The sequence below is a fragment of the Balaenoptera ricei genome, chromosome 6, assembly GCF_028023285.1.
Source record: "Balaenoptera ricei isolate mBalRic1 chromosome 6, mBalRic1.hap2, whole genome shotgun sequence".
In the NCBI taxonomy this organism is placed as follows: domain Eukaryota; kingdom Metazoa; phylum Chordata; class Mammalia; order Artiodactyla; family Balaenopteridae; genus Balaenoptera; species Balaenoptera ricei.
The window spans coordinates 84,006,541-84,019,076 of NC_082644.1; the positions used below are offsets into that span (position 1 = coordinate 84,006,541).

At 41.2% G+C, this 12,536-nt stretch overlaps 1 protein-coding gene across 3 annotated transcripts in view; it reads right to left on the reverse strand.

The window, feature by feature from the left end:
* The window catches only part of LOC132367139 (transducin-like enhancer protein 1), an 87,280-nt gene that overhangs the window by 38,093 nt on the left and 36,651 nt on the right, over positions 1-12,536 (reverse strand). For all 3 annotated transcript variants that reach the window (XM_059924970.1, XM_059924971.1, XM_059924969.1), the window contains exons 7-8: positions 6,017-6,221; positions 5,260-5,276 (exon numbers count right to left, since the gene is read on the reverse strand). In XM_059924970.1, coding sequence (XP_059780953.1) covers positions 5,260-5,276; positions 6,017-6,221 — 222 coding nt within the window. The remainder of the gene's footprint in view (positions 1-5,259; positions 5,277-6,016; positions 6,222-12,536) is intronic.

Genomic DNA, 12,536 nt, shown 5'->3' on the forward strand with positions numbered 1-12,536 from the left:
CTGGCAAGCTCCGGCCCCACAGCGGGCAGACACCCCACCTGGCCCAGGAACACGCCACCCCCGACAAGCAAGAAGCTGCCAGTGCTTTCCTTCCTTCAGGGGGTCACCCTTCTCGTGGCAAGTGGTGCTGGTTTTCCCAGAAGATCTATTTTTTTAAGCACAGGGTTTTAAGTTCTGCCAAAAGAAAAATCTACTGAGGCAACCGCTTAAGAAAACTTAGTGTTTTCCACTGAGCCTTAATATTGAGATTTCAGGTGATTCATTTCAGTTTTATCCTTTATCTCCAGGCAATCCCTTGACATAAGTCAGGTCAACAACATTTAGGCGAAAACACCTCCTCCCGGTCCCTGTTTACCTTTGATGAATTCGAGCGTCATGAGACTGATCAAGTTCCTAAGAGGCTGGCATGGGTTTTGTGATGCCGACACACTTAAGAATCATTAGGAATAGCCACCGGTCATGCGAGCCCTCATCTCCACAACAGCCTCACGCATTTTTTAAAAAGGAAACCACAAGTAACTACACTGACAGTGACTAACAACGCATTTACTGTTGTCTGGCTATCCTGCAGGTAGAGCCAGGGAGGACTTTCCGAAAGGCTTGCTACGGTGTGTCTGACAACTTCCCACTTGTGGTCCCTAAACCCTCACCCTGCAGAGAGCCACCATCACCACTTCATAGAAGGATGAGAAATCTTGCCTGTGCAGCCAGAATTCCACTGGGGTCTGCCTTTGTCCAAAACCCATGTTCTTTCTATCATTGTCCCCTTTCCCCCCACACCCACAGTGCCACGGTCCTAAAGAGCCACTGGGAGACGCTGTGACATTCAAAAAAAATAAAATTTCAGAAGCAGGCCAAGAGTGAAGTATTCCCCAAAGCAAGCCTTACACCTTATTTCCTCCTTGCTCTCTATATTGCTGAGTGTCGTCTTAGAAAAAAGTGAAGTGATGGGTGGTCCGTAACTAGGATCTGGTCCTACCTCTGCCAATAAACAAGTGAAGTACAACAGCTAGAGAAGAAAAAGATAAAGACACCCCCTTACATTAAATAAAGTGATGGCTGTCATAACTACTTTTAAATAAGTTCTAAATGTGAACATAATTTTAGAAATGTTATAGGAGTGGCAACAGGGTCCCTCAGAAAGACATGATCTAAATCTCCACCTCTGTTAATTAACTATATGACCAAAGACACCCAACCTCCTTACTCTTGGTGTCTTATTGAGAAAATGATGGTGACGCACCAATCTGAACTCTGAAGTAGATGAAAAGTGCTTAGACTTTTCTGGGCCAGGAACCCCTTTGGAGAATTTAATGAATGTTATGATCGCTCCTCAGCATTATGTAAGAGCCCTGACCCACTCTGCATACAATTTTTAGAGGGGTCTCAGGACCTTCTGAAGTCCACTAGGAACCCGCCTTAAGTCTACAGATCGTCCCTGTTCTGAGTCTCTCCCACACAGCCCCCTCAAGTCTCCTCCCTCTTCCAAATGTTCCAAATAACGATCACACGAGTTAGATTATTTCAGTGCTTTTCGTTCAACACATAATTTGACTTTGACATTAAAAGATATCACTGCAAAATGACAGCAAGTATACGCAGTGCCTCGGCCAGTGCCTGGCACATAGTAAGTGGTCAATAAATATGTTAAATGAATGAGTATTTAAACATCCATTCTATCATTTTTCTTAAAAGCCATACAACTCCTTGTCAATTCTCTAACTCCAGGTCTTTCAAGTAGACGTATTTAAAGGACATTCCCTTCAGCCAAAATTTAGTGCAATTCATCTTTAAATTAATTGGGATATCTAAAGTTTTTATTACTCCTGAAGAAATAAAGGCTTTTGTTAGGTCATTTTTTTGCTCAGTAGTAGCACTCTGGTAAATAGGCTTATGTTAAAAAAAAAAAAAAAAAAGGTTTGCGAATTAGAAAACAGCCAAACAGCAAAATACACCTCTCAAAAGTTACTAGCTTTATCATTCATCCCTTTCAGAAACAAGAAACTTAAAAATAGTGTCCGTATTTTCTCTCTGTTCTTAGCACCTTTATTTCCTGGGTTTTACATTAAACAGGTTACACTAAGGTTCATTTGTTTTCCTACCATAAAACCTTAAACCAGCAAATGGAATAATCTGTCACTAAAAATAAACTATGTATGAACCAGTTTTAGACTCACAGATAACAATCCACACACACTCACATGTCCTCTGACATAAGTCCCTGATTTTTGCACTTGATATAAAAAATATGTTTGTTCAACATAGCAAGAAGAGCAGGAAAAAAAATAAGACTATATGCCAGTCTAGAATTTTTTAGAACTCCCTGGTCTTCTTTATGGCAGACGTTCTCAGAGTTTGGTCCAAGGACCCTGAGGGTGTCTCTCTGTGGGCAGATTTCTTCCAATACTTAAACCAAAACAATGTATGGCAACAAAAAGAATGCAGAAGCTGAGGAGAATTCAACTGCCCTCTTTTAGGCCAGGCATTAAAGACATTTGCAAATGTGCAAAAAAAAACAAAACCACTCTTCCCACTCCAATTTTTAATTTTGGAAAATAGTTATTTTTCATTAAAAATGTTATTTATGTTAACAAAAGTAGCTCTTTATCTGTTTAAGTGATTTTAAAATCTGTTTTATTTCTAACCCAGAAAATTTTCAAAATATATGACACACATAAACAATAGTTCTCTGGGGTCATCAGTTACTTTAAGGGTAAAAGATTGAGACCATGAGGTTTGAAAATCGCTGCCCTATAGCCACTGCTCTTAACCCCTCAATGAGGGAACAAACAAAACAGCAGTACAGAGCAATGAATTGACTTTATCTGCCAAGTAAAATTCAACTTCATAATTCAAACCACTTTATTAAACAGATAAGTACTATAATATTTTAGGAGCTAATAGTACACATCATCTCATTACCCACTGAGTCTCATATTTAATTTTACACAAAGTTTGAAGAGAGCTAATTTTATGTAACTGCAGCAAAATCCCACTTATATGGATAGTGAACAATTTACTTCCTCTCTACAGACTGAATTAAATTTTTAGATTAAAAATTAGTGTAGTTTCTCCATTTTATATTATCATTACCATGAGTTTTCTGTAATAATCACACAGGAAACTCAGCATATATACTTATTCTGGAAATACTCTTTGAAATTATTATTAAGACTTGACAAAAATTTGGTGTGAAAAAGGAGACATGCAAATAACACATTAAGTAACCATGTATTTTATATTATTTTATAGATTGGTTTATGCAATGTATCTACCACATTTGGACTTAAAAGTTCAGATTGCTAACTCAACACGGACTTACTAACTAAACTAACTAGACTTGAAAACAATCCACAGCTGCCTGAAATTCAAGAACGATTTAGTACTTCATTAAGGGTACAACTCATTAACCTTCGTCCACCTTACTCTCACTTCCCCAATCAAGTTCTTGATTACATCTTCCAGCCAAAATTACACACAGATTATTAGACATACTCAGAAACACAGTCACACCGAGTTATAGAAAAATGCCTCTACGAGCTTAAGTGTGCAAATTCTACTCTTTCCTGCCACTGGCATTTCAGAGAGGCATACACCATGGTATCCCTTCCATAACTGTCTAGAACTCTTGCTAAAACTTTCCGCAGCCTTGTATCTTCTAGTATTTTTGTTGCTTTTCCTTGGTTCTTTGAGAAAGGGCTTGTGATACATGTACCTACATATCCCTACACATCCCTCACTACAGATATATTTCCTATATTACTTTACATATAGTAAGCATTCAATAAATATACCGTGACTTAACATGGAACAGTAGTACTGATAATATAAAGTTGAAATAAAAATAAAGTCTCAAACCTAGAATAAATTCAATAGATTAAAACATGCAGCAGACTAATGCACGTGGGCATTCCCAACATCATCTTCTGCCATCTCTATTCTCTGGCCCAGGATTAGGGTTTTTAATTTGATACTCTATTGAATGAACATGGCAGAAAAGACAACAATCTACAGGGGCACTGAAACAGCAAAATAGAAAGGTCACCTCCATAAATCAGTTTACTTAGGTCCATACTTTCGGAGTAGGTAATTTTATTCCCTAGATCTAATTTTTTTCTCCCCTCTTTTCTCCTCCCAACATTTTCCAAAGAAAACTTACAGGACAATAATTTCAAAACTACCTACCTCATCCTTTCACCATTATCCATTCCCCCAATACATCCTGACACATGAAGTAAACAAAGCTCTGTCCCAAAGAGAATTTTAAAAATAGCTACTGTTCTACACAGAAGGTGTGTGTGGAGGGGTGCCTAAACTTTTCAAACTGAAAAAGTTTACATATCGTCCCCCCAAACTCATAAGAAAGTATCAGAGTGATTTAAAAGTTCAGTATCCCATTTTTTAACAATATTTAGATTGAAGATATCAAAATACTGCCATGTTCAGAAAGAAGGAAGGAAGGAAGGAAGGAAGGGGGCAAAAACTGGAGATTATCTGAGCTGAAAAGGGGCCAATTTCTCATTCTGTTTGTTCCACAACATGTAAGAGACGCATTTTAGAGACAGGCCTCCCCACAAGTAACCGGCAGATATGCGTACAGATCAAACGTGCTTTATTTAAAAAAATGGGTAAGATTTAGGCTGGTGAAAAAAAATGAACTCGATAAGCACAGAGCCCCATGCACTGAATTTCCTTGGTTTTGAGAGCTTACTCAGACACTCAGTTCTTTGGACTAAAATAAAGTTAAGTTCAAGTTCACACTCCAAGGACAATTATGAAAAGAAAACTAGATATGGAAACCTAGCAACTAAGATGCATTTGCAGAGGATAATGAATGGTTTAGGTAGAAATAACACAATACTAACTAATTTCACATACGGATTGTGACCTCTTGCCTGTAGAACTGACTTAAGATAAAAATGAATACTCTCTTAAACTACAGGTAAACCTGGACTCGAAGTGCAATGATAAACATTTTTTAAATGGGTCTGGGGCACATAGGGATCAAAGTGTATTTTCAAGTGAGTCATCACAGCAAACAGCTTTGCCTCCCTCTCATCTGATGGAAGTTTTATATAAAAGACAAAGGGTGGGGGGAAACAGTCATATTTTTTTAAAAAAGAAAGAAAAAGAAAAACAACAGGTCGCTGTGAGAGAGCAGAATATACGTGTCTGTGCCTGTGTTTAAAGAAAGGCAGCTGAGGGTACACTGCAGGGGGGGAGAACGCGTTTATGTGCAGCAGGCGTCAGGGTACTTACTGTGCCCGGTTCTCTGTCTGCTCCCGAGGTTACCAAGAAACGCACAGACATGCCCGTTCAGACACAGAGGCAAGAACAGAAATAAAAAAAAGGGGGGAATAATTAGAACACAAGCCCCAAACAGTTTTAAAAATGGCTTTTATTTATATAAGTCATTGCACATTCCTAATACAGTGATTTCCTGAAAATTACAGTATTTTGTAAACATAAGATTTACAGTTTAACCATACACAAAAGCCTATTTTTTTAAAATTTCTTGACAGAATAAATTACTTTTTTTCAAAAATTAGTCAAGTGCAATTTTGCCCAATATTTAATGCATACTAGAATTGAAGCCTATGAAACTAAGTAGTAACAGATGCAATTATCAAACCTTTCATTTGAACACATTCACTTTCAAATTTAACTTCTTATTTCGCCCCATTTAACAACATTACTTTCTTTGAAAATTACCCAATTAAGCAGTTAACAGTTTTCCATAATATGGTACAGGCCACTGGCATTAATGAGGCAGTTGCCAAGATGTCAAGATGCCTGCCATCTAAAGAGATGGAGAAATCTACAGATGCCCACGTTAAACCCTGAAAACCTCCAGGGTGAACTGTGTTTCAGTGGCCAAGCTGTGCGACAAGACAGTTCCTCTTAGCTCATTGTTTGATCTCTGAATGGGTTGGGGCTTTCTTTAGCGGTGCACAAACTTTGCAGCACTGTAAGAGTGTTAGGGCAAGGTCCTAATCTGGCTTGCCCGGCCTCTCACCTCTGTGGTGCTCTGCATCGTGGTGCTTCTTGTCATCTTTAATTGCCAAGTGAGACTGGCCACTCAGAGCACTAGACAGCGCCAGGAGGCCGGCACTGCCGCCGAGGGGCGGGATTCCAGGAGGCTGAAGTCCCGAAGGGTGAGGGGTGAGGGGCACTGGAGGTCCATGGCCGTGAGAAAGATGCTGAGCTTGCAACTGCTGCTGCTGTTGGTGGTGGTGGTGAGAGAGGAAGAGGAGGAGGGAGAGAGAGGGAGGAGGTGGCAGTGGTGGCGGTGGTGGTGGCAACCGGAGAGAGAGCAGACGTGACACACACACACACACAGAGGAAGGGAGCAAGGAGAGAGACAGGGAGGAAAGAGAGAAAAAAATGTGGTTAGCACTTTCAGTCCATCAAAAGCTTTCATCTGCTCAGTTATCTGATATCATATAATCTTCCCAAAACACAATCCTCAGATTGACACTGTCACTTTCTGGCCTAACTCACCCCCTGAAAGTGTAGCTATTGATTATTAGCAAACCTGGATAAGTTAGTAAGCCCTCACACGGTGGTTAGTTCCATCTCTAAGCGCCTCCAAGGATGAAGTCCAGTGCATCATTGAATCTAAGATGCCACAGATTTCAGACTCATTCTGACTTCAGAAAGGTTAAAATAGGGGAGGAGCAGATATGCATCCTATAATACAGTAACTATATTCTCAACTAGTCACCAGTTACTAGGTGACTCCATTGCACCCCAGCATTCTTGCGTTAACTTACCACAATGTTAGGATGAGACAAAACCAAACATTATCTTTAGTTAACAGAACTTAGAAAGCAGGAAGAACTAGTATCTCTCATGTACTTGTGTGCCCTTAGCTCATCAAGCCCTCACAGAATGGAGGAAGTATCGATATTCCCATTTCACAGACGGCCAGGGCTCAAGGCATTGAGTTTCTCCCACCAGGTGGCAGGGAAGTGAAGTCAACGTAGGAAGGACCCTCATGGCTGTGCTCTAGTCACGGTACCACCACATACAGAGGGAGCCCTCAGGGAGCCACGCATGTGACAAATGGAAGGAACCTTAGAGACAAAACTTTGTTTATCCCTTCCTTTCTCCTGAGCCCCATGCCCCAAACCCACCCCCCTCCCGTGTCACAGAGGAAAACACCAAGACTCAGGCCAAGAACCTTGCTGAGGAAAGCACTCCCACCAGCTGTGTGGGACTCCAAACACGATGACCAAGTCCCCATTCCCAAATGCCTTCGCCTCTATCACTTAACCCATTCCAGAAGCTAGAAACCTGTTCACATTAGAGTATCACTGCTCTCATATATTATATTTAAGATATGTTGCAGGAAACGAAAAAGTATCCAAGCCATGGCCCTTGCACCATAAATCTGGCCACACTTCAGCTGTCCAACATAAAACTTGTTTTTGATGAGACAGCAAAAACGATTAAAGCTCAATTTCTAAGGTGTAATGTTAGGAAATTCTTAAGATTCTGATTTGTGCTCACTTCCCTGGGACTCAATTACTCGTTTTATTTATTACACCCTTGCACGTACTGAATATATTAGATCTTCACACCAGATCTTCAGCAATTTTCACCCTGACCACTTGATCTTTGACTGAATCCTAAACATGCTTCCGGCACTCAAGAGCAAGAGAAAGCAGCATCTAAAAGGCAGAAATCGGCATCTAGTGTCATTTTACAGTAAATTTTCAACCACTCCTAGTACCTTTTAAAAAAATCTTTAGGAGCCAACCTTCTCTTTAAACCTCCACTCCTTCCGAAGACAGCACAGTTCTAATGCGAGGGAAACTGCAAAACGGGCGAGGTCAGAGCAGGCAGCATTAATAGTATTCTTGGAAAGTATTTATAAACTACTCATTCACCATTTGAGATCATAATAACAACTTCTTTATGCATAAAATCACCTTCCTGTCATCCCAAAGACACTAATTCTTGCTCCATCACCTTTTAAGAGCTTGGCAATAGCAGGACATAAAACTGAAGGAGCTGGCAGCAGCATCACGGTCCACTAGGCATGCTCATTAGCGCTTAATTAGGAACTAGACACCTGCCATAAGAAATGTGCTCGGAGAAAGATGAGGAACAGGTCTGCCCTACCAGCGACTACTATCATTACTCAAGAGTAAAAGCAACGTCCGGCTTCTTGGGGGGAAAGGCAGTGATGCATACACAAGCGGGCGTAGTGGGGTAACTAAGCACGGCACTGATTAAAGAAGATGAGAGAGGCTAAGCAGAGGGGAAGGAATTTAACTATAGGGTGGAGGATACCAACCCTATCACCCTTCCCTGCACCCCATCCCCAGGCCCCCTCTAAAATTCCCCCCCCCCAAATGGAGACACCAAAAAACAACTCCAGACGTGTGATTTTTACGTGAGAGCAAAGGCAGTCTCGGGTGCTATTTGGATATGCTGGAAAGAAGCAGATTTTCTGCCAAGCCCAAGTTGGTTTTTGGAAAGATGAACTGGAAAGCATTCTCTGATGTACTATTGAAAAGAAAGACTAAGCTTATAAAATAAAGGGGCTTTGCCACAGCTGTGAAACAGACCTGCAACGTTAAACTCAACCTTTAGGCAAATAGCTCTCAACAGGGCTATCCAACAGCCTAACTGGCCATGGCTAAGTCCCACCTCTAGCCTGCTCTAGCTTTCCAGGCCCCTTGAAGAGATAGCTCACTGCCCATTATTAGAGGCAATTAGGTTCTTCCATCCTTAGCTTGGCGATCTTGAAAGCTCCTTCTTCCTCCTTTTTTTTAAAAAAAGCATAAATCCTATCACAAAATGAAAGGAGTACTAAGTAGGTAGCGACAGGATGAATCACAGCTACTGAAGATGCTGTAGACCCAAGAAATGTGGATACCGCTGCCTCACGTTCTACTTCTTTATCCTACCATGCAGCACTCCTAGATAATATTTCCAGCTTCCTTATCTGGCCTCAGCTCGGAATACACCAGAGGGAGGAAGTGTGGGCGGGCACAATGGCTCCCATTTCACAGATGAAAGAGTGGCTTGCCGTGGGGCTCACAGCCAGAACAATGATGGCAAAGCTTTTATTCCCTAGGACAGCATTTCTCCTGTGACCCCAGCAGCCCAGTCCTGTTCACAAGGAATCAGCTGCATACCTAGTGTTCCCACGCAAGGGGAAGGAAGAGGGCAATCTCTTTCTCCACCGAGGACCTTGCGTTTCTCCCTTCCCAGGTAAGGCGATACTCTTGAGGGTATGCAATACTGCACACCCAGAGACAATCCACATTCACTACTGGGCATTTACCCGGAAATACAACCATCTTCACGATGCAGCCTCACCAGCAGTGACAGGTGGGACTTTGTCCTTAGATTTATGACTCACGAGTGCCATCTCTCCAGTCCCCACTTTCCAATACCCTACCTCTGAAAAAGGAAAGTATCTTTTGCTCTAGCTCTCTTCCAAGGAAGCTGATAAAGAAGAATCAAGCTGAAACAGAGATAGTTCTGGCTTCTCTCAGAAGAAGATGCTTAATAAGTAATAAGTGTTATTTCTAAGATAAAAAATTTATTGAAATGAATAGAGGGCCCACATCCGGGAGATTGAAACAACTGACTCCAAAAGGGCAGCCCACTTGCCCCACGTGTCCTAAAGAACATTTTTTTCTCAACACGGCTTACCTGGGACAGACTAGTACTCATCACCTTCAGCAAAAGGAAGAAACATGAATGTTACTTAAAAATATATGCTACAAGAAAAGAGATCCTGACATTGCTATATAGCCAGCAACACATCAAAAAATCCAATGGCTCTGCCAATTAGGGGAATTTACATGAATCAGTCCTCCATAGACCCAAACCTACCCAAATCATCGGGGAAACTGTAAAATGTTTCTCAACGTGACAGCAAGGCTGGCTGGGAAAATTCAACCTTCTACCCATTCATTAGCTTTCACTCATTAGTAAACATTTTCTTTAAGTTAATGCTTATAGATTTATACACCACAGAACACATAAGCAACACAGTTTACAAAGCTATCAGAAAAGGCATTTCTGATGAACAATGGTGGTTTGAGGTAATATATATCAATCTAGACTGGTAGCTCTTAAACAATTTCAGCACCACTTTCCCCACCCCAGGGACATTTGGCAACATCCAGAGACATCTGTGGTTGTCACAACTGGGAGGGAAAGACGAGTAGAAGTGTTGCTGGCATCTAGTAGGTAGAGGCTGGGGATGCTGTTAAACGTCCTACAATGCACCAGGCAGCCCCCAGCACAGAGAATTCATGAGCCCAAAATGTCAACAGTGCTGAGGGTGAGAAATTCTGGTCTCAATCTAAGCTGGACTTCTGTCCCATTACATTAGAACCCATGTTCTTATATGCCAAAGGACTTGCCAAATTGTTGCTTAAAAACCAGAAGTACTTTAAAATATTCACTTTTCACTGTCCCTTCCCCATCGAGTACCTTGCCACAGCTCAAAAAAAATGAGCCTCTGCTTCCTAATGCTGACTCCACTAACAATTCAAAACAAAACAAACAAACAGAAACTTCACATTTTACAAAACAATTTGGGAAAAGAGCTACAATGGGAACTTTTACATACTGTTCTGGTGCCTCAAAGGTGATTAGGGAAAGGTTTAGTTTGGGGCATAAGGAGATAACTGTACTTGTTCTTAACCCAAACAATTTGAATAGGCTGGGAATGAGACAAGTAAAACAAACACCAAACACTGAGTCAGTGATACTGAAAACCCGCAAAGAATAAAATAACCTCATCCGTGTCAAACAACAGCCACACATTTAGAATTTTAATTCACATTTCACCCAGTGCAGACTGGGTCAATTATGTTGCTATATGAAATTGACTTTGCTGTTTACATTCAGAGCCTTAATATAACTGTGCAGTGGTTTCTACATTTTTGTTTCTAAAACAGGTGTAGCGCAGGGTTTATCACCAGAGCTGCCTATACAAGTGGAAAGGACACCAGAATAAAAACGAAGGCCAACATCCCTCTCATCCCAACTAGATGCTAATAAGTTCCTTATCACCAACCACTGAATTTCTGAAATTTAACCCACTTTAAAACCTTTGGGAAAACTATGTCACACAGATCACAAACTGAACCCAACCAGAACTAAAACCATGCCCCAAAATAGCATCTTTAATGCTAAAAGCGTGACAGTAAGTGGCATTTACAGCACTTGGTATTTAAACACTTTTAAAGGGGAGAAAAAAAGTGAAAAGTAGCATTTATTGACAGTTCTCTCCAAGTCATTCTTCCTTGATTTTCTGCTATTTCTCTGTTCTTTAAAACACTCAGTTCTTATCTTGGGAGAGTGCAGAAAAAGAAAATTGGTATGCTATGATAAACAAGTGGGAAAAGTGGGGAAGAGCTATGTGGCAGGAGAAACATCAAGGACACTACTACAGGAGTTATCTGAAAACCTCCCATCATGTGGATGGCCTCTCGCGTGAAGGGCGCAAGGGTGATAAACAGGCAGAAACTGCTTGCTGGGGCCAAGAATTCGCAAGCCACTTGAAGACAATAAAATAAATAAATACATAAATCCACTGAGAGGCTCCATCTCGATGCAGGAGCACACAGAAAATGAGATGCAGAAGCAACACTGATGGCCTGTACGTAGGCAGGCACCAGGATGAAGGCCTAAAATTCTCAAAAGGATCTAAACTCGTCTTACTGTTTCTGCATTTCAGCTAATCCGCACAGGCCAACTCATTCTGCATCACCCCCCTGACTTACTCATCCTACCTGCCCTGGGTCTCTGTTTCTGTCGTGACTTAAAAGACCTAAACTAGAATAAGATATTTAAAAGCCATGTTTACTTAGGTAGATCCACTTCTAAAATCATGCAGAACCTAGTGGCAAGACGGGAATAAAGACACAGACCTACTAGAGAATGGACTTGAGGATATGGGGAGGGGGAGGGGTAAGATGTGACAAAGTGAGAGAGTGGCATGGACATATATACACTACCAAATGTAAAATCGATAGCTAGTGGGAAGCAGTCGCATAGCATAGCACAGGGAGATCAGCTCGGTGCTTTGTGACCACCTAGAGGGGTGGGATAGGGAGGGAGACGCAAGAGGGAAGAGATATGGGAACATGTGTATATGTATAACTGATTCACTTTGTTATAAAGCAGAAACTAACACACCATTGTAAAGCAATTATACTCCAATAAAGATGTTTTAAAAAAAAAAAACCATATAAGGTTTCGATGAAAAGATGCTCAGCATCATCAGCCATCAGAGAAATGCAAATCAAAACCACAAAAGAGACAGCGCGTCACACCCACTAGGAGGGCCAGAATCAAAACAATGGACAATAACAGGTGTTGGAGAAGAAGCAGAGAAACTGGAATTCTCATCCACTGCTAGGGGGAATGTAAAATGGTACAGCCACTTGGTTGTTTAAGCTAAATGGAGTTACCATATGCCCCAGAGTTCCATTCCTAGATATAAACACCAGATAAAAGAAAACATGTCCACACAAAAACTTGTACACAAATGTTCACAG